Below are 24,189 nucleotides of genomic sequence, written 5' to 3'. Positions count from 1 at the left end.
TCAAACTTAATGTCTGTCTTTAATGTTATTGGCCTCAGAGTAATTTATTATCTTCTTCAATTAATCGGAGCTACAAACATATTTCGATCGAGCAGTCAAATCACTGATGTACAACAGTTGCTTCATAAAAATAGCACAAGTTATAATAGCAAAGTTCAACATGAGATAAAGGTCTCTATTAATTCAGTTAATAGACAGACAACAGAGCATCTCACAGCTTCCTCATGAGTAGAAAGAGCCTCTGGTTCAAAGTGAGAAATGTGAGCCGGATCTCCCTGTAGCAACATCAGGAGCCCGCCGAACGAAACATATAGCTCTCTGGAAACATGCATATAATTTTAAGAAAGAAACCAAAACATGATGGTTAGCTGATCTGTAAGTTAAAACTGGATCTATTTGGGAAAAGACTGATTAAAAACGTTCGATTATGTTGATCAGATGTATATGGAACTCTTACGCTTTTGGAGTTTTGCCGTCACGCTCAGAGATCTTGTAAAGCTTCCCGTGCATAATGTATTCATACTTATCCGCAAGTGTTTTCTTTGCTCCCTGTAATAGAGCGAGACGGAAACTAAATCAGATGAACAAACATTCTTGGTTTTCAAAGATTCAAGACACTAAAGTCTTGCTCAATTTCATTCATATATAGTCTTATTCCTATCTCATGAATCAAGCCAGTGAATAGTTAGCATTTAAAAGTTATGACCCAACCAAATCCTAAGATAAGAGTATGTAAATGCAATTTATACACACAAACATGAAGCAGACAGAAAGTAGTAGACATCATCATTACCGGAGTAAAATATCCGGTATCAGGAGTGCCATCGAGATTAAGAGTGGGAGCCATAGCGAGAGTGAACTTATCACCAACAGCCAATGGATAAACCTCAGTGTTAACATCTAAATGCATAAACATTTCCAAGTTGTGGCTCCTAGCTTCCACACGCGTAACTGTCACCACAAAACAACACACACAGGGACACAATCAATTTGAAGACAGAACATAAAAACAAACTTAAGGGAGGCTTTAAAAACTAATAAAGTTAAGATATTTTTGGATTTCAATTTCTCTAAAACACAAAACAAACAGAAGAAACTAAGATTCACAAATCAGAAACTTGATTTAAGCCATAACAAGCATTACAGATCGTGACTTGAGAAAAAGTAAATACCTTTATCGAACTTTTTGCCATCAGGGTCTAGCTTATCGACCACGAAGATATCCTCGAACATGATAATATTGCTCGCCATCTACAAACACGATTATCAAAAACCCTAAACACTCTTAATTCTGATTCGAGTAGCAAAGAACAATAATATGCGAATATGAAGAAATCGAGAATCTGAATTACCTTTAAAAGGAGATGGAAAAGACGAATTCTTCAACTGCTCCGGAGGCTCGAGACGCAGAGAGAAGACTGGCGGCGAAAAGAGTGTAATTGGGAGAAGAATAAGCGAAGCGAAAGAGAAAAAAATTACGTTTTTATGTTATCAGTTTATTTACATATATGATCCCTATAGTTTTGTATTTATTTTAGATATTCCCTGTATATTTTGCGTCTTACATATGCTGCATGTAGTTTTTATCTATTATATAATTGGGTCTTTTTAATAGACATGAGCTGCTTTATAGTTTATAGTATAAAAAAATCTAAAATTTTGCCATATCTATTGGTCAATCTTGTTGTAGTTTTCGACAATATTAAAAGTCAAATCTAGACGGAGTTTAAATAAGTTAAGAGTGTTTACTTATAGATATTCATTCCAAAAGTATCTTAAATTATCTCTTTTTGTAATTTTTGAAATACCTAAAATATCATAACTTTTTTCAATGAATAATGGGTGCATCTATTTTCTCTCTAAATTTTAAAATCCTAAACTGAAATGTAGTAAAGACAATACTATTCATATTTTTAAATTTTAATACCATAATATTTTTGTACAAATATAAACTTCTCCTTAATTTTTAAAAGTTTTGTACAAAAGATGTTATTGAGACTTAGTTAAAATTAAAGACTTCATTAAAAGTATAATGGTATTAAAGTTTTCAAAATTGTAAAAGGTCGACTCAAAATTAGATTTAGTGTTTTCATATGTTTGACAAGAACGACAGACGCATCACAAAAAAAAAAAAGCTAAACAATTTTTTTTTTTTAATTTTGATTAATTTTCTGAATTTCTTACTATTCGTTTACTGCAGAGCAAACCAGGCTTGATTACACTATTAGTCTCTTACGAAGTGAGGTTGCGCAAATCAACCACGAGCTTTTAGTCTTCGGAGATGAGGTTAACTATTTTTTTTTTTTATAGTGTTTTGACAGCTACATATACTTTTTTATAATAATTATATTATTACTATTTTAAATGTCAATTTTATTTTGGATTTTTTCATAGTGACAACAGATTGGAACTTTCAAATCTGCAATATATATTTTTAGTGGTCTAAGTTTTATGAACACTAACAAAAAAAAATGCTGGTAAGAATATTTTAAATTTTAGATATCGTATCTTATTTTAAGAAATTTATTATTAATACTGATATGTATTTCTTTTGTTTGTGGCAGAGGGGAACAATGAAGAGAAGATCTATCTCCTAAAATCAAAATTGCTGAAGAATAAAAACTGAGACAAAAAAAAAAAAAAAAAAAACAGTAATTGTTTTTATGTTTTTAGTTTATTTCATATATGATCCATATAGTTTTGTATTTCTTGTAGATATTCCCGGTATATTTTGCGTCTTACATATACTGCTTGTAGTTTTATCTATTATAATTGGGTCTTTTTAATAGAGATGCTTTCTATAACTTTTAAAAAATAAAAACTAAAGTTTGCAATAATCGATTGGTTAATCTTGTTCTAGTTTTCGACAATCTCAATAGACAAATAGCTGAAAAGTCAAAATAAACTAACCTGTATTTGTTATTCATAAGGACTGCCATTTAAATGTCAATCACAAACATTTTTCCCGAAACATGTGATACGTACGTCCCAAAAAAAAAAAATCCATTACTTTTTGGCAAAGAATAACCATTTTGAAAAATGAAAGCATGCATCATGCCATTACAACAATTAGTTTTTTTTTTTTTTTTTTAAAAAGGTAAGAGAGAATAACTAATTATCGATGACAAGGCGGCACCAAAGTGTTATATGTATAAAACTAATTAATAGATATCCGAAGCCGATCAAGGAGATTCAAGCTACTTAATTATTACTTGACAAGTTGAACACACACATCGGTTCTCATTTTACAATTTGGTTAGCAAAACTGTAAAAAGTCATCAAAGTCTCACTATGAAATGGATTACAACGGACATTGGTTAGTCGATCTCATTGATTGATTGATATTTGCGAAGAGAGGGTCACAACTCATTAGTCGACTAAAACTTCAATATTTATCCTGATAATGTATATATGTCTGTCTCAATTCATATGGAAAAAATAAGTTAATTTGATCGATCATATTATGTTTCGATTCAGATTGGCTTTATACTGTGAACTTTTGATTGGGTGAATTAATATCTGAGATGATATCTCAAATGTTCATCAACCAAACATTTCTCTGAGATAATATCTTTAAGCTAGTTTTTTTAGTTCCCAATTAAGATTATCAAATAGAAATTCCATAATTATGTGAGCATTACTGCATTAGAAACAAATTGCTATACGTACCAAACTTTTCTGATTAGTTGGTTTCTTTTTTTATTCATGTTAGTGATTCAAATTCTCCATACTATCTTCCGTTCACCATCTTCGCCTATCACATTTTACGGAAACATGTAAAACGTCCAAAAAGAAAAAAATACATTACTACTTTTAGTAAAGAGTAAACCATCTTGAAAAATGAAAGCATGCATGTAAGTACCATACTACCATTACAACAATCAGTTAAAGAAAGAAAATGATAAGAGAGAATAACTCATTATCGATGACAAGGCACCAAAGAGTTAGTCTAAGCTAATAGAGATATACGAAGCCTATCGAGGAGATACAAGTAACTTACTTGACAAGTTGACAACACACACCGGTTCTCATGCATGTTACAATTTGGTCAGCAAAACTGTAAAAGTCAATGAAGTCTCACTACGAATGGATTACAACGAACATCACTGATATTTGAGAAGAGAGACTCATTAACCAACTAAAAACTTCAATCTATAACCTAATTTTGGATAATTATATATGCAATCCTGTATTTATATGTCTGTCGTCTCGGTTCATATGGTAAAAATGATCATATTATTTTTTCGATTCAGATTGGCTTTACAGAATAATTAAGAAAGATAGACATTATACAAATTCAAATTTAACTATAAATTACAAAGGAGCAAACAAAATGAATATATATATATATATATATTATATTGAATATTCTCATTCCTTATTTTGTATCGTTACACATTTGATTATTCGTATTCCTAATTATTTTGTTATCTCAAGTCATGATCATGGACCATAACAGTGACAATGGACGCCGCCCTGATGACTCTCGCAGCGTCCAGAGCAAGACGTTGGATAGACGCTTTCACATGTGGTTTTACATGCGTCGTTTACACATGGAGCTAGTGTCGTAACTGGTGGCCCTTCACCTATGAAACTGAGACATGCTGATGCTGCTGCGTTGCTCTCTACATTATTAGAATAATACAAAAAAATTGTAGTTTAAATTTTCTTAACGATTTGATAACTCCCCTATATATTTTTATGAAGTATGATGAACCATTTGTCCATTTCTATTAGTAGTATAGACCTAGGTCTGGGACAAAATAACCGGATCCGCCGGATATCCGGTATCCGATCCAAAACCCGGATATCCGGTAAAACGGATCTGGATTCGGATCTTACATTTCACTATCCGGCCGGATACGAATACGGATCCGGTTACTGAAAAAAATCGGGTCGGATATCCGGATCCGGCCAAATGTATATTATATTATTATATTTTTAATATATATTTATTAGATGTGAAATAAACACGTATATGTAGTGCATATATGAAAAGATAAATTTTGCTTTTATCGATGTGGAACATTTCAACTCTCCCTTCCTTCATCCACTTATCCCACATCGAGTATAAAAGAAAAATGTGTCCTACTTCTTCTCTATAAATAACGCCAAACCCTTTTATTCTCTCACAATTGTTTATTGGGTTTTCCTAATGAAGCCCATCTAACAAAATAAACCGGATTTCGGATATCCGACGGATAACCGAGATTTTATTGGATAACAAAAAACCGGATATCCGGGATTTTGGTTCCGGATTCGGATAGCAGAATTGTCTATCCGGCCGGAGCGGATACGGATCCGGATACCATCAAAAAGGCCGGATATCTGGCTCCGGCCCAGGCCTAAGTATAGTTATTGTGTGAGAAATGTATAACTTACCAGTTATCATGAATACGAGTAGGATTAATATGACGACATTGAGTACTTTGGCCATCTAATTATGATTTCTTTAGTACCAGCTTTTTTTTTTTTTTTTTCCTTTATATTTAGTGAGATCAATCTATTAGACTTGGAAATTTATTTATAGTGATGTTTGGTTTTTAAGTTAAACATTGTATCTTGAGAATTAGATCACAAACATATCTACTGTAAGTGCGTGGATTTTACGTGATATATGTTGCACAAGGAAAGATAATACGCAAAATTAAACGCAAATTAAGGATCATGATCAAAGCAAGAGCAAAATACGCACGAGTAATTAAATGACGAATGACGTATTCTAACTTCCTTTGTTTTTGTATTCGCCTCCCAAACATCATGATCAGCAGTAAGAATCGTGGGGGGTTCATTTTATTTTTCTAAATATTCATGAGAAGCATATAGAGCATGAGATTATTTATTATTTATTTTTTTTTTGGACAAAGAGCATGAGATTATCTAGATACACAATTCCATGCGGTAAATGGAAAATTAAAAACCTTAAGAAATTTTTTTCTTTTTCGTTTGTAAAACCCAAACCACGTACAAAACTAGAGTTCTGTGTGGACTGGATGGAGAATCTATTAACCATGTCCTTTTCTTTTGTTCAGTAGCAAGACAGGTTTGGGCTTTATCTGACTTTCCCAATCCCAAGAATGGCTTTAGTCCAGACTCTCTTTATGCTAATGTGGAATTCTGCTTGTTGACGGAAAAGGATAGGAAAGTGCCTTTGCATATTCGCCAGGCTTGGCCTTGGATCATGTGGGTTCTATGGAAGAATAGAAACAAATATGCTATAGAGGGCAAACAGTTTTTAGCTCTGGAAACTATGGTCAAAATCAAAGCAGACACATCCCAGTGGTTTTTGGCTAATCAGATTGACAAAGAATGTCAAGAAAGACAAAAGGAAGAAAGAAGCAAAGAAAGAAAGAAGTGGAAGCTTCCTGAGGAAAACTGGGTTAAATGCAACATTGGAACAGCCTGGTCAAAAGAAAAGAATATCGCTGGGGCTTCTTGGGTGCTGAGAGATCCCCAAGGTCAGGTTTTGACGCATAGCAGGAGATCTTTTTCACACATCAACTCTTGGCATGAAGCGTCTTTGGTGACTTTGGTATGGGCAGTAGAAAGTATGAAAAGCCACAGAATCAGAAAGGTAGTTTTTGCAGCTGAAGCCTCTGAGTTGGTACTTGCAGTAAATCGACCAAAAGCATGGCCTTCTTTTAGAGGTCAGTTAACTGAATTGACAAGAATGTTGCATTTCTTTTTGGGATGGACAATGATAAAAGAAACGCGTGCAACAAACAGAGGAGCCTATCTCATTGCACAAAGTGTGACGAAGTTCAATCTTTCTCAATCCTATGTAGCTTCAGGTTATCCGGTTTGGCTACAAAGTTTATTTGTTTCTGAGATGGCCTAATCCTCTTTTAGGTGGTGTTTATAGAGTCAGGCAAATGTTTATGAGCTTTTGTAAGGCTCTACTTTTTGGTAAAGTTTTGTATACTCTCACTGGTTTAAAAGACATGTTCTGCCGTGAGGGTTCTGTTATTTTGTTGCTTATGTAACAACTCGTGTAATCTTGTACACATTCAGAAGGAAAAAAAAAAACTAGAGTTCTGTATCTAGTCATCTAGAAGAGCTTTTTTTTTTTTTTTTTACTTTGTGCTAGCTAGAACATTAATTTGTTTTATAATTCAGACAATTGAACCAACTCCTCGAATTATATATCGTGATCCGATCCCTCTAATGGTCAAAAGATGTAACTATTTTATTTTTGTACGCTTTTTTCTTGCATGCTAAAAGTTGGCATTGATTGACCCTTGCATATTAACACAAGAGTACTCCAGATACTAATCTGGCAACATCGAACCCGGAAACATATATACATATTAAAGGAAAAATCAAAAGTTTGAAATATTTATTATCAAAAAAAAATGTTTGAAATATTGGGGTCAGCGGTTGGTTTGGTTAAGCAGACTCCATTGGAATACTCTGCTTCTTTGATGGATTCTGTGATTTTGAGCTTCCGAAATATTCAAAGATTTTACTTCTATACAACTTGTTTGAAACCAAAATATGTGTCTTAGTCTTTTTATGTTTATATACATTCTTCAACTCCACTGCACTCATTTTTGTTTTTTGTCTTTCTATATGGGTAATGGCAGACCAAACAGAGATTATGTGTACATATAATATAGCATAATAAAACTGATGCTAGGAGCCTGTTCCGAGGCAACCGTTGCTGCCTGCGGAACTTCCCATTGGTAAATCACTGACCAGAAACTTCACTGTATACTTTCTCATACCGTTTAATATCTCAAAGCATTCATGGAGATCAGAATCTGTGACCAACATCACCCATTCTTCTTCATCATCCAAGTATTTCAACCGAAAGGCGCCTTCTTGCAGCTTGAAGCGCTTAGCCACTTCTCTGTAGAGCTGAGAACACCCAACAAGATATGGATCAAGCTTGAAACGTACAGTGTCGTCTCTATAAGTGGCTTTTACTGTCAGCGTTGAACTTGATCCGCTCTCGCCACTATTGTTATGAGTTCTTACTTGGTTCCAATTTTGTTCCATGGAAGTAGATGAACTTCCCAGCAAAACTGCTCCTGAGCTATTTGACGAATCCGACATGCTGCTGGATATGGATTGGTTTGGTTCTACGATTCCATTACCGTGTTCGATTCTTGCATTCGTTCCATCACCTGCAAGTGCTAGAGAGCTCAAGCACCTACGAACACAAAGGTCTTTATCCTTCTTTACCTCTTCACTCCTTTTTCCTATATCGATATCATCACTATAGTTCAAGCCAGACTGTTTGCTTATCCATGGCTCCATCAAGGATCCTGAACACAACGATAATAGCTTATCAGATTATTCACATTATAACAGCTCCTCCAAAAGAGGTTTTTATATATATAAGTTACTATTACCTGGTTCTGCTTGGTTTGTTTCAACACTCTCCTCCAACTTAACCCCACCACCATCATAAGATTTAACTTTCAAAGGCTCTAATGACGCATCTTCATCCATATCACTTTGGCTTCTTACAAATACATCTTCATGATGAGAAGAAGTACTCTTTTGAGTATCAAATTCTTGTATAAAAGGGCCAACTGCTACAAATTCCCCTGTTAACGAGTCAAACTTCAATCCTCCTTCTACACCTTGGACAGAGTCGAGCACTGTCTGTATTTTCCTTAGCGATCTATTCACTTTGTTAATCTTGCGAGATGGCCATCTCATGATTCCGTGCTGTCTACATATCCGTTTTAGTGTAGTCGGACAGACTGCAGAAAGAAAGAAAAAGAAAAAGCATCCAAGTCAGCAATTGAATAGCTTGTAAGGGAAACAAGCAATGAACACTCGTTTCTCACCACCAAGGCTTTTTGCAGCATCCTTTAAGCTCCCAGAGAAGTATTGTTGGAGTACATTTAAGCTCACATTCTTCTCTGTACTGCTTTTCTTCTTCTCTGATCTTTTTGTTCCGCTAAATTCCTTAAAAAAATATGTTTTTAATCCAATTCAAAACATCTACAAGCCATAATCAAATTCAAATTCAAACATAGAGAATAAAAGAATTTAGATACATCATATATATACCTGTTGAAGAGTTCCCTGAGAGCCTGCTATATCATTGGTTTTATTACCAGAGGACATGTTCGAGAAGATACTTGTAGTAGAGTTGACGTCAGTATCCAGAAATGTTGTCTGAAAGCTTTCTTCAGATACAGTAGTTGTAGCCTGTGGGAGATTTGACGTTTCTCCACCATGAAATCCAACTTCCATAACTTCATTTGATTCTGCATCTGAAACAGTTCTCAGAGTCCGACACAGTCTCTGCATAGTGTTCGAGAGACTGTCCAGCAAAAGTTGTTGTTCTGAGCTTCCCTTCATACTCACAGGCAAGAAAAACTCGAGTATATAATCATTTTCACCCGTGAATGTGCTCCTCAGTTTGGTAGCAACTGCAGCATTAAGACCAAACTTTCGAGCATGTTGAACAAGAGGGTACTCGCAGATATTAAATGTCTTTACATCAGATGAGAAAGACGGCTTGTTTGATATGAGTGCTTTGCCAACAATTCCTTGCCCTTCTCTCAGATAATGCTCCAAACATGCATTCACATAGCCTTCCATTTCCATATCATTCACATAACATGCTGTTTTTTCTATGCAAAGAAGAGAGATTTCCCTTGAATTTTTCCCATAAACCTTTACCAACTCATTGTTCGCTCCCTTGGAGTAACTGCAGGGAATCCAAGCTAGAGCTAGAGGCAACCTATGTGCATGGCACACTGCTCGGAGAACATCTCTTATTTCAGCCAAAGCTTCTTTTTGATTACTCGAAAGGTACTGAAAAACAAAGACACTATTGGATTGAGGCACAAGAATAAAACAAGAAAGAATCTGATTTTGACTTGTTTTTGGTTCGGATGTACCTGACGACGAGGAATGGTTGATGTTTGTAAGTTCACGGCCTGACAAAATACGACAAAAACATGAAGATATTTTCGTCAATAATGACATCAGAGAAGATTAACTTGGTTAAGTATAAGAAAATAAAGAGTATCTATTGGGAACCAAATAGAAGAATCGATTCAAGAATCAAATTTGGAGAAGGTTTCCTCCAAACCTCCCTAGTAAAACATTTCATTTGCTCCTAGTGATGTTTCTAGAGAAGTTGTCAACTAATGAAGAACACAAACCACTGAATTCGACTTGACAAAAGCAATAGTTCCAAACCGAGTAACCTTTTCAATACCCACAAGAACAAGCACACAAAAAGAGAGAAGAGTGAAGAGGGAGAAGGCGAGTTAACCTGCAGAGCACGGCAAACAGAGTCCATCTCCACATCAAAGTTAGGTTTTTCCCTACATGTCACAAGTTCCAGGACAGCACAACAAGATGAACCAGAAGCTTCAAGGATAGGGATAGCAATGGAACCACGGACATCGTTATCTAGTGCATGCTTCATCCTTAAATATTCAGCAGTCTTGTAATACATGACGTTTGATGTCCACTCAGGAACTCCAGAGATAAAGACTCTACCTGGAAGACCTGGATAAGAGCATTGATTCGCTTCGGCAGAGAAAGTGAAGTTCCTCGAGACTTCACGGTATCCAGATAGCCTCGAGTCAAGCAAGTACGCCTGATCACAAGTACTAAGCATGTACTGATCTCCTTTCCTACTAGGAGTCCAAAACTGCGCCAGAATACCCTCTCCAGAGAACTCCATAAACAAACTTAATGCCTTAATCATCTTCTCATCAAGAGTGTGGCTCAATGACCTTGGAACAACACTATAGTCTACTGCCCCGGTGGTTAAACTACTCGTCTGATTATTATTATTACCTTTGATTCGTTTACCGTTTAACTTTTCAGTATCAGACAGGCAATGAAACTGAGAACTGATCTCATGTACAGGTCGTTTCTCGCCAACGTATGAGTGGCCTCCAAAAGGTGTAGTAGACTGAGAGGTGGATAAGCCGTATTGAGAGAACAAGATATCAGTAGCAGCAGAAGGGATGTTGTTGCACCATGAAGCAAAAGATTCGAAGTTCATAAGCTCTGAAGTTGAAGATGAGGAGGTTAACATATCTTCTTCGAATATCAAACTCTTAACCCAACCATCCATTTCCATTTCTTCAACTGGAGTATCTGGAAAACAGAATCCTTTTTCTCTCGATGGATTCTCCATTTCTCTTTTTTTGATTGATTAGATTAGATTTGCTAAAGCAGGAGACTTTTTGATTTTAAATGAAAAACCTCACGCAGCAGATTCAACGTTTATCATCAGCAAGCATCCCTACACATGGAAGAAATCAACAAACACCAGGATTACGAAACAGGACAAACTTCACCGCAAGGACAAATATATATTATATTATATACAAATCTCATTGTGGAACATCTTCAACATCTAACAACTCTGACACATATAAGAGGACGAACTCAAAATTATTTCCAGGTCCTTGAATTGCAAAAAGTAAAAACAAACCCCACAAGACAAGTAAGCAAATTCTGAGTGTTATAACCGAACCTGGAGCAAGAAGATATAAGACAGTGTAGAAAGGTTGAAACTTGAGTGGGTGTCTTGTATTGTGGGAGCAGAGGGAGTTGAAGCCACACAGAGTAATGATAAAAGAGGAAACTTTGTTGTAGTATCGGGGAAAAAAAATACTAAAATAGAAAAAGCCGATTTGGTTCAGTTAGAGGGAATTGCGGTAGAAGATTACTCTTAAGCTCGTGGGAGCTAACATCAGCAAGCAAAAAGAGAGAGAGAAACGGTTCCATTAATGGAGGAGCGACTCTTGAGCTTTTTTTTAGTTTTGTTTTTAAAGAGGGGATGGTGAAAAATGTTTTTTTTTTCTTCTTTCTTGGAATCGTGATTTTAAAACGCGATTTAGTATAATACTACTATTTTATAGTCTGGTTTTGACGTGCGTGGCGTGAGTACACTGAGCCGTAATAATTAAAAAAAAAAAACGATGCGTCCTAATCGTCCCCACCACCACGGATGACGTAATGAGAAAAGTTAAAGTGATAATTATTGGATTTTCTTCCTCTTTCCTTCCTTAAAAAAGTTACTTTTCTAATCAAATAGTATTTTTTGTGTTGTGTATGATTTAAAAGCCTGTAACTGGAAAAATAAATATTGATGAATTACAAATAATTTGGAAAATGATTTTTATAAGCTTATAATAGATTATGAGTACATATAAAAAGCAAAAACAAAAACTCCATGTTAGATAGTTTTACTAAATTAAAGAAGTAAGGGAAAGTAAAAAAGAGTTTCTCTCTTTTATCTTTCTAAAAATCTTTTAGAGAGAGACCACTTCCCGTCCGACATCTTCCGGCTAAGATAGTGGTGGTTGGTCGGCTTGCTTCTGGCGACGTATGGTTCTTTACCAACATCGGCTAGCTTTGTCTCCAGCATAGGTGGCTTCCATAGCATCTGTGGTCGGTTCTGTTTTCGGTATGGGTGGTTCCTTTAACATCCTTGGTCGGCTTAGCTTCCGGCATATATTGGCTTCCACAGCGACTATGGCTGGCTTCGTTTTACCTCTTTTGCCGACCATCTCTCTGGCATAGGTTTTCTTTGCTTCCGGATTTTTCTCCGGTTTTGTTTTTTTTTTTTTTTTCCTTTTATCTCCGCCTTTTGAGGTTTTGGTTTCAGATCTGACAAAAATAAATCAATCGTTTGATTTCCCTGAGTTCTAACTTCGTGTCGATGGACATGATTTAATCTCAGCTTTCGTTTAGTTTCTTGGATTTGAAACTGTTTGAAGAAAGCAAGCCTATATTTGGTGAATTCAAAAATTCCTTGAAGGTCGAAAAGCTGCTAATTGAAGATGAAGTTGAAGAAGATTTTCAGTTTTTCTTTAGTGGAATCTTAATCTCATTAAGCTAAAATTGGAATTTTGCCTTATTCTTTGGGCAAAGATTGAGATCGATCGACATAAGAATGTTTCCGGCGATTTCGGCCGGACTGGAAGTTTTCCGGTGACTTAACTGCCGGTGATCGGAGATTCTAACCTCTTCCACTTCCCACGTGTCTTCCAACCTGTTTTGCAATAGCCACGTGTCTTTTGTGCTGTATCCAAGCTTTCCTTCCATCTAGGTTTTTTTAGTGGGCTTTTGCTTTGTTTTATTTTATTTGGGCTTATGTACTGTTTGTAAAATATTGGCTAGCCTTTTTGGCTTTGTAATATTGTCTTGTGAAATAAAAAAAAAACACAGTTGAGTAAAAAAAAAAGATAGTTTTACTAGATGGGAATTTCTTATAATTCTATATAATATTATAAGAAGGTTTCCCTTCTTTGGGCTTAGAAAACTCCATCTCATTTAGAGTATCTTATCCTACCAAACAAATACCTTCGTCGAATAACATATTTCCTCTGGTTGTTTCCCACCTGTTATGTCCAAATCGAGTATACTCTGGATTTTAATCTGAGTTTTTTTTTTTCTGTTTTTCCCAAGTTCTTCAGTTCCATCTTCCGTAACTGAGTTTCAATTAAGCTTTCAAAGGTCCAATTAATCATCACCCATGTACCGCCATGTCTTCCTCGATAGATACTCTGATCAAAGCTATGTCGCTAGAAGAAGCTGATGAACCCTTCATCTTGCCGGACCTTCCTCAGTTCTCATCAAGAGATACCAATTCAATGAGTCTGATGGGAAGACTTCTTAATCCCGACTGTCAAAACGTATCAGATATTGTCCTTGATATGCCAAGGAAGTGGCTCATCTATGATCACGTTAGGGGAGTTGCTCTCTCGAGAGATAAGTTCCAATTCATCTTCAAATATGAACAGGATTTGGAAAAGATTCTCAATTTGGGAGCGCATACGTATAATCAATGGTCTCTTCTGCTACAAAGGTGGGTTGAAATACCTCCACCGAATTATCTTCAATCAACTCAGATTTGGGTACAAATTCGCAATATCCCTGTTAATCACCATACGAAGGAAGTGATTACGGTCTTCACAGAGTTCGCAGGTCCAGTCATCCAAGTAGAGTATGATCCTTCCATATCTCAGAATAAGGACTTTGTGAGGGCTGAGATTCTCTTTGATGTCTCGAAATCCCTTCGGAGATCCAAAGTAATCAATCTCCCGTCTGGTGAAGCAATTACAATTGTTTACGACTATGAAAGGATCCAGAAGAGATGCTACTTCTGCCAACGTCTCACACACGAACGTGAAAAGTGTCCTCTGTTCTTACAAAAGCAAAAAGAGCTCAAAGGGAAAGATAAACTTAACCTGGTTCATGACAGGTCTATGGTTCTATCCTCCTTCAACTTTCCAGATATGATTATGCAAGTAGAATCGGTAACTGATCCTCTACTCGAAAAGATTAACACTCCAACCTTGCCTTATCTACTTGCATAATCAAATGAAAATCCACTTGAACCTCTTGACAAGAGATGTCCAGCAGAAGAAGAAGTATTTTGTTCTGAGAATCTTACTTCACATACCTCCTCGCATACGACTACAAATCAATTACCTGAAGCGGATAACCTTTTTGAAGTCCCAATGGAATCTTCGTATGTTTTTGATGTTGTTAACTCTGAAGCGGGAACCTCTGGGACATCAAAGACAAATTCCAACTATAAAAGGATCTCCTCGAAGCCAGCAAGAATTAAACGAGGTACTTTCAAGTCTTATCCCCAAATTCATTCTGAGTTATCTTTAAATTCAGAATCAAAGCTCTCGGGTAAAAGAAAAGCTAGTCTAGAAGGAAATAATAGTTACAAAGTGGCAAAAACCACAAATCTTAAGATGGTCCCATTGGAGGGACCGTCTGAGTTCTAATGAGTCTTCTAAGTTGGAATTGTCAAGGATTGGGACGGTCCCAAGACTTGACAATTCCTAGACTCAAGGAAATGCGTCAAGAACATTTCCCTGAGATCTTGTTTCTGATGGAAACCATGAATAATAGTAATGTGATGATAGATATGCAAGTGTGGTTAGGCTATGATAGAGTGTTTACTATTAACCCTATAGGAAAGAGCGGAGGTTTGGCTTTATTTTGGAAAAACAGTGTAGATATCACCTTTCAGCTCACAGATAAGCATCTTCTAGATTTTCATGTACAGTTTGGTTCGTCAGACTTCTTTGTATCATGTGTTTATGGAGATCCCATGTTTACATCAAGACCTTTAGTTTGGGAGAAACTGATGCGTATTGGTATCACAAGAAAAGAAAGCTGGTGTATGTTAGGAGATTTTAATGAAATTCTGAATAATGGAGAGAAATTGGGAGGACCTAGAAGAAGTGAAGCCTCTTTCTTACCTTTTACTGATATGCTAAGAAGTTGTGATATGATTGACTTACCTTCTTATGGTAATAGCTTCACTTGGGGGGGAAGGAGAAATGAATTGTGGATCCAGAGTAAATTGGATAGATGTTTTGGGAATAAAAACTGGTTCCAATTATTTCCAGCTTCTAATCAGAAATTTCTAGAGAAGAGAGGGTCAGATCATAGGCCAGTCCTAGTTAAACTTCTGTCCTCAAATAGTCCTTATAGAGAAAATTTCAGATTTGATAAGAGACTGTTAAATAAACCCAGGGTAAAAGAAGTTATATGCTCAGCTTGGACTGTCAACAATTCGTCTTCAGTTTCGGATAAGCTTCGCAGCTGCAGGAAAGCTTTGAGTATCTGGAAAAAGGAAAACTCCTTAAACTCTCTTGATGAGATAAATCAGATACAGATAGCGTTGGAACAGGAACAATCATCTAATTATCCTTCCTTTTTTCAAGTTCATTGCCTTAAGAATCAGTTGATTGTAGCGCAAAGAGAGAAAGAAACTTATTGGAGTCAGCAAAGCCGTAAAAAATGGTTACAGGAAGGCGACTGTAATACCAAATTTTTTCATGCCTCAGTTCAAAACAATAGATCAAGAAACAAAATCCAAGCTTTGATAGATAGTAAGGGAAACACTCAAAAATCAGAAGCTTCCAAGGGTGAAGTAGCGATTTCTTACTTCAATGAGCTATACAAGTCAACTAATCCGCAGAATTTTGACTGGTTATTTAGTGATTTCCAATCAAAAGTTACCACTCACATGAATGAAACCTTAATAAGCCCAGTGACTAGTGGAGAGATAAAGAAAGCAGTATTTTCAATCAATCCCACTAAAGTACCAGGAGCGGATGGCATGACAGGTCTTTTTTCAAAAATATTGGGACATCATAGGCCCCCGGGTTACTTTGGAAGTTCAGAATTTATTTCTTATTGGGTCCTTTCCTTCTGAATGGAATTATACTCAGCTTTGCTTTATCCCTAAAGTCAGGAATTCCAAGTTAATGTCAGATCTCAGGCCTATTAGCTTATGCTCAATCCTTCATAAGATCATATCTAAGATTTTAACTTCAAGATTACAGCCGCTTCTACCAGTTTTAGTATCTCCGAACCAGTCTGCCTTTGTCTCTAAAAGATTAATCTCTGATAACATTTCTATTGCCCATGAATTAGTACATGCTCTAAGAACTCATCCTTCAATTTCTTATGAATACATAGCAATAAAATCAGATATGTCTAAAGCATTTGACAGACTAAAATGAAATTATATCAGGGGGTTGCTGTCTGCATTAGGATTTCATCAAAAATGGATTCACTGGATTATGTTTTGTGTGTCTACTGTTACATATTCAGTGTTACTCAATGATCAATCCTTTGGGATAATAACTTCTCATAGAGGTTTGAGACAAGGTGATCCAATATCTCCCTTTCTCTTTGTGCTGTGTACGGAAGGCCTCACACATTTGTTGAATAGAGCTGCAAACGTAGGAACAATTCAAGGAATCCAGTTTTCTCCTCAAGGACCCTCTATTCACCACCTTTTATTTGCTGATGATACCCTCTTTAGTTGTAAAGCTTCTCTATATCAAGCTGAAGCTCTTCAGAAAATCTTACAATCTTATGGAGAAATAACCGGTCAAAGGATTAATGTGCATAAATCCTCAATAACTTTCGGTTCTAATGTGGATCACCAAACTCAGGAAGCTATAAAGAGGATAACAGGAATTCATCAGGAAGGAGGAGCTGGTTCATACTTAGGTCTTCCAGAGTGTTTTAGCAGTTCTAAAGTCGATATGTTGGATTATATTTTTGACAGACTAAAATCAAGGCTTTCAGACTAGTTTGAGCGCACCTTATCACTTGGAGGTAAAGAAGTCCTTTTGAAAGCAATAGCAATGGCTCTACCGGTTTATGCAATGACGTGTTTCAAGCTGCCTATACACACTTGTGAAAAAATCACCTCGGCTATGTCTAATTTTTGGTGGAATTCATTGGAACACAAGAGAAAGATACACTGGATAAGTTGGGAGAAGTTATGTTTAACAAAAGAGCAAGGAGGGATAGGATTCAAGGATTTGCAAGCTTTTAATCAAGTATTATTAGCTAAACAAGCATGGAAGATTCTCCAATACCCAAACAGCCTTTTTGCTCAAGTCATGAAAAGTAGATACTTTGTTAGCAATGAATTCTTATCGGCAGTAATGGGCTATCGTCCTTCTTATATCTGGAGAAGTGTTATACGTGGTAGAGTACTTCTGTTGAAAGGAATCAAAAGAATGATTGGTAATGGTTGTAATACTTATGTCTGGACAGATCCATGGCTCTTTGATGAAAGAAGAAGAATTCCCTTAATGAAAAATATTTTCATTAATTTGGACTTGAAGGTAAATGAACTAATTGACTTCTCTCTCAGAAACTGGAATCAGGAAGTATTAGAAGAATTATTATATCCAAGAGATGTGAGTCTTATCTTATCAAACAAACCAGTGATATTAAGATCTGATTTCTCGAGTTGGCATTATACTAGGAGTGGTGATTACTCAGTCAAAACAGGATATGCTCTAACTTGTCAATTGAATAAGCAAGAATTGATTTCTGAAGCTGAAGCAAGACCTTCGCTCAATGACTTAAAATCTCAGGTGTGGTCAATTCAATCTTCTTCAAAAATTAAAAATTTTATATGGAGAGCATTAAATGGAGCATTAGCGGTTGCAGACAGGCTAGAAAGTAGAGGTCTGAGTAAAGACATGAGATGTCAATTTTGTGGACTTGAAAGAGAATCCATCAATCATGTATTATTTACTTGCTCCATTGCTAGACAAGTTTGGGCCCTATCGGAATTCCCTTCCCCTGAGGGAGGCTTTGATATCAACTCTGAATACATGAACTTATCCTACTTACTATCTACAGAAAAGAATCAGAATATTCCTCTCTATATCAGAAGGAGATTTCCTTGGATACTCTGGTATCTCTGGAAACACAGGAATGACTTCTTTTTTGAAGGAAAATCAAAGGATCTAATGGCATTGGATCTCAAAATAAGAGAGGAAACAACTTTGTGGTTTAATGCTCAAGGTATTGAAGATCGTTATGCTAGTTCTAAAGTGTTTGACAGGGAAAAAGATTGGATGGACTAGATCAACCCACCTAAGCCCTGGTTTAAATGCAATATAGGGATGGCCTGGAGTAAGCAGACAAGAATAGGTGGATTTTCCTGGGTTGTAAGGGATTGGACTGGCAACGTTAAGCTTCATAGTAGACGGTCACTCTCTAACATACCAAGCTTGTTGGATGCTAAATTTCACAGCATTCTATGGACTATAGACAGCATGGTGAGTCACAAAATTAACCAAGTAATCTTTTCTGGTGAAGCATTTGAAGTGATCAATGCAGTTAACTGTCCGCAAGAATGGCCAGCATTTCAATTTCAAGCTTCTGAACTAAAAAGAATGCTCTGTTTTATAAAGAACTGGAAGTTGGAGATTGCACCATCTCACTCCAATAAAGGTGCTTCCTTTATTGCTCAGAGTGCAATACAAAATAATTTTTTTCAGTCCTATGTAGCCTTGGGTGCTCCTAGGTGGCTTAAATCTTTTTTTGATTTAGAAGGGAGGATTTATTCATAAGTCGGTCTAAGGGTTCAAAGACTTTGGGTTTTGTTTGCATTATAATCTTAAGTATCTAGATTTTCACTAAGGCAAGAGGTTCGATTGACAGCTTTTTGTCTTTTCTGTAGAAATTTTACTGTCGATAGTTGACTTTCTCTTTTTCTCTCTTCACTTATCTTACCTTCTCCTTATCTCGCTTATTCCAATCTTTTTGTTTCTACTGCAGTTGATTTTTACTTCTTAAACCTACAGTTTGGATAGGATTTGTAGTTTTTTAAGATTATTCCAACCCTATACTTCTCGTTTCTTAACCCTCTTCAAGGTGTCCCTTTGAACCGATTAATCCCAACCCTTTCAACAATCACCGTAATCAGGAACAACAAATAAGAGATGAAGAGTTTGAAGCAGCAGAACCGGACCTTATTTTACAACCATCAAGCCCAGTCGCTCAAGTTCCGGTCATCAATGAGGCGATACAACAGAACCAGAAAGCTCAACCTAAGAGGAATTCAGGTCCTTACTTTGCTCTAGCTTTTCCTCATTTTGAACTCTCTGGTAAAGAAGAATCGACAAGATCGAATTCAGATGGAGGTAAACGTCCCAAAATCCAAACTAATTTCGAAACAGGAGAATGCTCAAAAAGAAGATTGGACATTAATCCTACGAAAGAACTCCCTATGAAGAAACGTTCAAGCTTACCAGATCATGGAAAAAAGGTTAATCATGAACCTCCAAACCCCCTTTGATCACTCTACCAAGTTCTTTCAAGATACTCTTTTTGTTGTAATTAGTTCACAATCAGTTTAGGCATGATGGCCATTAGGTACTGTTTTTTGATGATGCGCATAGCTATGTTCACGGAATAGGAAGGCTATGCACATACTAGTGGATGACAATGTTAAATTAGGCTCTCCTTACCCTTCTTTTGTTCAAACAGGATGTCATCTATACTCTGTAATCTTAGGGGGAGGTATTGGTTTAGGATTGAGAAAGAATTTTAATGACTTTGTGTTTTTAAAAATCTTGCTGATTTTTAAAATCATAGAAAATTAGAAAGTAAAAATGAAGGATTCTATAAGAGATTGTTTAGAAAGTTATTTTAAATCTTGCTGATTTGTGTTTCCTAATCTTGTAAAATATTTCATAAAATCTTTCAAAATCTTTATATTTGATGAAAGAGTTTTCATGACTTTTGTTATGAAAGAAATATTATAAAATCCTAAACCAATAACACAAAATTTGAATTCATTAACAATCCATGATTCTTTTGTTTTAATTGAATAACATAAAACTTTTAATGACTTTATAAGACTTTTAATCCAATAACACTAGATTTATCAAGATTTTAGATAACTTTTTACAAATCCACAACCAATAACACCAAATTTTTAAAGAGTTTTAAAAAGTCTTGATTAAATAACAACATATTTTACATAACTTTTAAAGTCATTAAAATTCTTTCAAAATCCTAAACCAATAACCCCCTCTTAGTTTAATCTTCCTTTTCATTTCGTTTTTCTCTCTGCAGTCAATGTAAAATATATACTTGTAGAATAATAGCCTGGACTTCTGACTCTGAGGCTTTAATAAAGAGTTCCTTTGTGTAAAAAAAAAAAGATAGTTTTACTAGATGGCTTTTTTGGTTTTAGCGTATTTATTTTTCATTGTGAAATTCAAAACTAGGTGACACAATCTTTCCTAGAATCATAGTGTTTGTTAATCATACAGAATACTTTAAAACCGTAGATATAGTAGTTGGTTTTATTATTATTATTATTTTAAAAATATAATAGCCCAATAAAAAAATAGATAAAGAAAAGGATAAATTGAATCTACAGTGAAGAAGAAAAGGACACGTGGAGATTAGCTAGATTCGGAAGGCATAAAAAAATTGCGTAATCTTCTGACGCGCGACACTTTTATTAGAGAGCTGTCACTTTCTCCTCTTTCCTTATAGAAACAAAACTCCATTTCTTGCCAACTTTTTAAATGACAAAAACGGGGACAAAAATAGTTACAATTCATAATTTGTTGCCATTATTTGTTACAATTGTGTCACTAAAACGATCTTTAATAGTTTTGCTATGCTAGTTGTGAGCTTAATGACAACAGTGTATATATGTTTCTCGACTAAAATATTGCTATTGTTCTTTAATTTACTGCTTATGTCATTCTTTTTTCTTTTCTTTTTTGGCATTTAGTTTGTTTATTCAATTTAGTTATTTTTAACATTACCGACTGTGTCATAAGCAAGAATCATCATCATCATAAACGGGTAAACCTAAGTCATTTTGTTTATACAGTTATGTTTTTAATTAATAGACAATCTAAGATTTGACGTAGATCTCCCATAGTATAGGAGTGGATCTGTCGGCAGATAAATAATAATTTTTCAACACCATATCAAATGGGAGGACCAAAGATGATCAATTTAATTTTTTTTTTTTTTTATGTGCTGTTGTGAGGGTAATGAAAACATCAAACTTTCAATTACTCCTTATTTTTGTGGTCTGCTTAGATCATTTTTTTTTAATGTATGTACTTTGGTTGATGATATTAAATTATTCTGCACACTACTTGTAATAACCAAGGATTATCCTGAACTAAGCCAATTTCTTTTTGGGGTTAGACAGTGCTTTTAAAAAAAAAAATAAATAAATAAATGGACCTCATATATACAAATACTCGTTAAAAAAATTGCTTTGGATCTCCCATTGTATTGGAGCTTCTGTCGGCAGAGATTTAAGAATAGCTAGGAGACGACCAAAACTACTACTTCAATACAAATAATAATTGTTCATTGCAAATGGGAAGTATAATACTGTTGATCTTAATCGAGACTCCCCCGGCCCGTCTTCTTTTCTTAATCTTTAATTTCTTCTTTATCCTTAAATATTTAAGACATATTCTAAATTGTTTTCCATCAATATTGCACAGTACCAAATCTGAATAAGCAATAACAAACATCAAAACAATTTATAAACTTCAACTCAAAACATTTATAAAAGCTTTTTTTTTTTAGTTTAAAACAACTTCTCCGCTTAATAATTTTCTTAATTATGGTTTCTCTCCTCTCACATGCTACACATATGAATCATGCATGGAGGTGGTATAATCAGTATTATGAATTATCGATCAATACTTAAAACGCGCGATCGGTAGACAAATCTTATTCACCCACAAAAATGAGAACACACTAATTTTATAATAACTGACTTATTCATTGAACCTTTCTTCGAGGTTAGTGTGGTTTAGACTTTAAAACTTGTTTAGTAAAGAAGATTATACGTGAAATATTAATACATACATACATAAATAATAAATAGATGCTTCGAGATAACAAAAGTATGTGTTGCCCGGGGCATTTATATAATAACTATACTATACACTAAATTATTCTGGCACTCTGCCCCTAACGTATTTTAAAACTATACATTAAAATATTAAATTATGGGCGCTTATGTCACTAATGATTCCACTTCTTCTTGTCGTTACATGTTATTCTCCTTAAATCAGATTCCTAAATTCTAATATCGAGAGAATCCTGACCGTCCGTTATGTCTTTCTAGATTCGGATTCTCTTTTAAGATTCCTGAGCTCCATACGTGGAATCTTCAACGATATACAAAGCTACCCACGTACATTGTAGAAATGTGCTTGTTCTCCTATTTGCTATGAAACCTTTTTTTATGTTTTCAACTAGTATTTTCTTCGTTTTCTTAAGTGTGATTAATGTTAGTTTTTATCAACTTTCTTAGTGTGGTTTAAATTTCTTTTGCATTATTATGTGTTGTAGGGGTTAGAATATCATCTCTTTACTTTTGCCTCGGCGGCAACTAGTTTGTTTAAATCGAATCAAATGTACGTACGTGCCCTATATATATACATGAATGTAAACGAAGTAACTATATGTAGTTGTTCTAAATTCCATAACACGAGATAAGGCTGGAACGGTGGACGATTTCAATCACAATATATATTTAGTTGACTAGCTGTCTTATATCTACGTTATCGAATCGTTTGGCTACAGAAAGAGGTATAATGTCGACGAATAAAAAGAAGAGGTATATATTTTGTCTATGTTCATTGTTGAGACTTGAGACTAAAAGAAGGAAGTATATTCATATGATGTCATGTTCAGAACAGGTGTACCATTTACTTCTTTTGTATAAAGGAAAAAATGTTCTTTATTCGTCAATCGTTTGCACAAGAATAAATAAAATATAAGTCATAATATTCAATCGCAGTAAAGTTAAAGTAATCATGTTTACGTCCAAAGGAGAAGATTTCCACTGTAATTCATTTTCAGGTAATGTCAACTTGTATCGACGTTGGTCGCTTTCTAACATCGAATGATAGATTGATGAGTACGTAACCTTTTATTTCCCTTTCTTTGTTACATTTAATACAAAATTTGAAAATTTAGTATTCAAAACTAAATTGAGAATATATAATTGTTAGTTCAGTAGTTTGCCACCTGTGTGTATGTTTGGTCACCACCCAATTTTCAATTGTAGTTTCTTTCTATTGACATAAAGTATAAACAAAACAAAACAAAAAAAAGCATTCAAATTAACTTTTTATAAATTTTCATATACATAAAAAGTATTTTAATATTACCAACTAATAAACAATTTCTACATCAAATTTAGTAATTTAGTAGTATGATCAACTTCATCGAGACAAACCAAAAGGCCCATACATCAAGGCCATATACAGTCATGTCCCTTAGAGAAATGATGACTAAGATAGATTCCACCTATAATTGTTAATTTTCTTTCTAGATTCAATAGTCTTACTAAGATATACAAAACAAAAACAAGTTAAGAACAGGTAGGTCATCTCTTATATTTGAAAGAAGGTTGTGCTTTATAAAGATCCACGAGGTTATCTATGCACAACTTTTTTGAGGTTTTCGTTTTGATGTAATATTCTCATAACGATGGTGGTCCAATATTGGACCTATTGAATGTCCATCAGAGGCTTGTTAACTCGGTCATTAGCAATGACCTATTGAACAAGAACAGAATAAGTGTGACCAGCTGATCACTGGTAGTATTCATACTTGGATCCTTTACATTTATGATCGGGGCTAGTTGTTTGCATTCTTTACATGGTACATGCCTCTCCCCCAGCTTCTTTTTGCTCACGGAAAGCCCCCAGACGGCGTATTTTCTTTAAACGAGCCAGTTTTGTGGGGTAACCATAACCTCACATGTGGTACTCGTGATGGTCTAATTGAGAGATGCTTCTCCATGACTCCAAGTACCCGATTATTTGGGTGATCTATATTTGAGCGACTCTATCTCCATGACTAGTTCTGTCTCAACCCGTGCTACTAAGTCTTTTACAA

At 35.2% G+C, this 24,189-nt stretch overlaps 2 protein-coding genes, 1 long non-coding RNA gene and 1 pseudogene across 4 annotated transcripts; 1 reads left to right on the top strand and 3 right to left on the bottom strand.

Annotated features, from left to right (window-relative positions):
* LOC104788202 lies at positions 41-1,462 on the bottom strand (annotated as a pseudogene).
* Positions 4,220-5,567, bottom strand: LOC104788201. The gene is made up of 2 exons (XR_768175.1): positions 5,383-5,567; positions 4,220-4,625 (listed from the first exon to the last, which is right to left on the bottom strand). It is a non-coding gene; the product is annotated as an uncharacterized LOC104788201 (long non-coding RNA).
* LOC104788200 (protein NLP9-like) lies at positions 7,451-11,798 on the bottom strand. The gene is made up of 7 exons (XM_010513920.2): positions 11,465-11,798; positions 10,244-11,230; positions 9,864-9,902; positions 9,025-9,777; positions 8,799-8,919; positions 8,355-8,711; positions 7,451-8,267 (listed from the first exon to the last, which is right to left on the bottom strand). Exons 2-7 carry the CDS (start codon positions 11,120-11,122, stop codon positions 7,633-7,635), a joined length of 2,784 nt encoding a protein of 927 aa, XP_010512222.1. The 5' UTR covers positions 11,123-11,230; positions 11,465-11,798; the 3' UTR covers positions 7,451-7,632.
* LOC104788199 lies at positions 13,260-19,794 on the top strand. 2 transcript variants are annotated; one of them, XM_019246160.1, is made up of 2 exons: positions 13,260-14,574; positions 19,211-19,794. In XM_019246160.1, the coding sequence occupies exon 1, from the start codon at positions 13,482-13,484 to the stop codon at positions 14,313-14,315; it is 834 nt and encodes a 277-aa protein (XP_019101705.1). In that variant the 5' UTR covers positions 13,260-13,481; the 3' UTR covers positions 14,316-14,574; positions 19,211-19,794. The 2 variants fall into 2 exon arrangements, with proteins under 2 accessions (XP_019101705.1, XP_019101704.1); XM_019246159.1 differs by having other exon boundaries at positions 19,063-19,794.

The sequence above is a fragment of the Camelina sativa genome, chromosome 5 (genome assembly GCF_000633955.1).
Source record: "Camelina sativa cultivar DH55 chromosome 5, Cs, whole genome shotgun sequence".
Lineage (NCBI taxonomy): Eukaryota > Viridiplantae > Streptophyta > Magnoliopsida > Brassicales > Brassicaceae > Camelina > Camelina sativa.
Note: the sequence above shows the minus strand (reverse complement) of the source record. Positions and strands in the feature narration are given on the sequence as shown.

Bases quoted from the DNA above. Each gene is read 5' to 3' on its own strand.
- LOC104788200 (XM_010513920.2), bottom strand. From the start codon at position 11,122: ATGGAGAATCCATCGAGAGAAAAAGGATTCTGTTTTCCAGATACTCCA. The intron at 9,903-10,243 runs GTTAACTCGCCT...GTATTTTGTCAG, and splicing joins CTGTTTGCCGTGCTCTGCAG to GCCGTGAACTTACAAACATC. The intron at 8,920-9,024 runs GTATATATATGA...TATTTTTTTAAG, and splicing joins CTCAGGGAACTCTTCAACAG to GAATTTAGCGGAACAAAAAG.
- LOC104788199 (XM_019246160.1), top strand. From the start codon at position 13,482: ATGTCTTCCTCGATAGATACTCTGATCAAAGCTATGTCGCTAGAAGAA.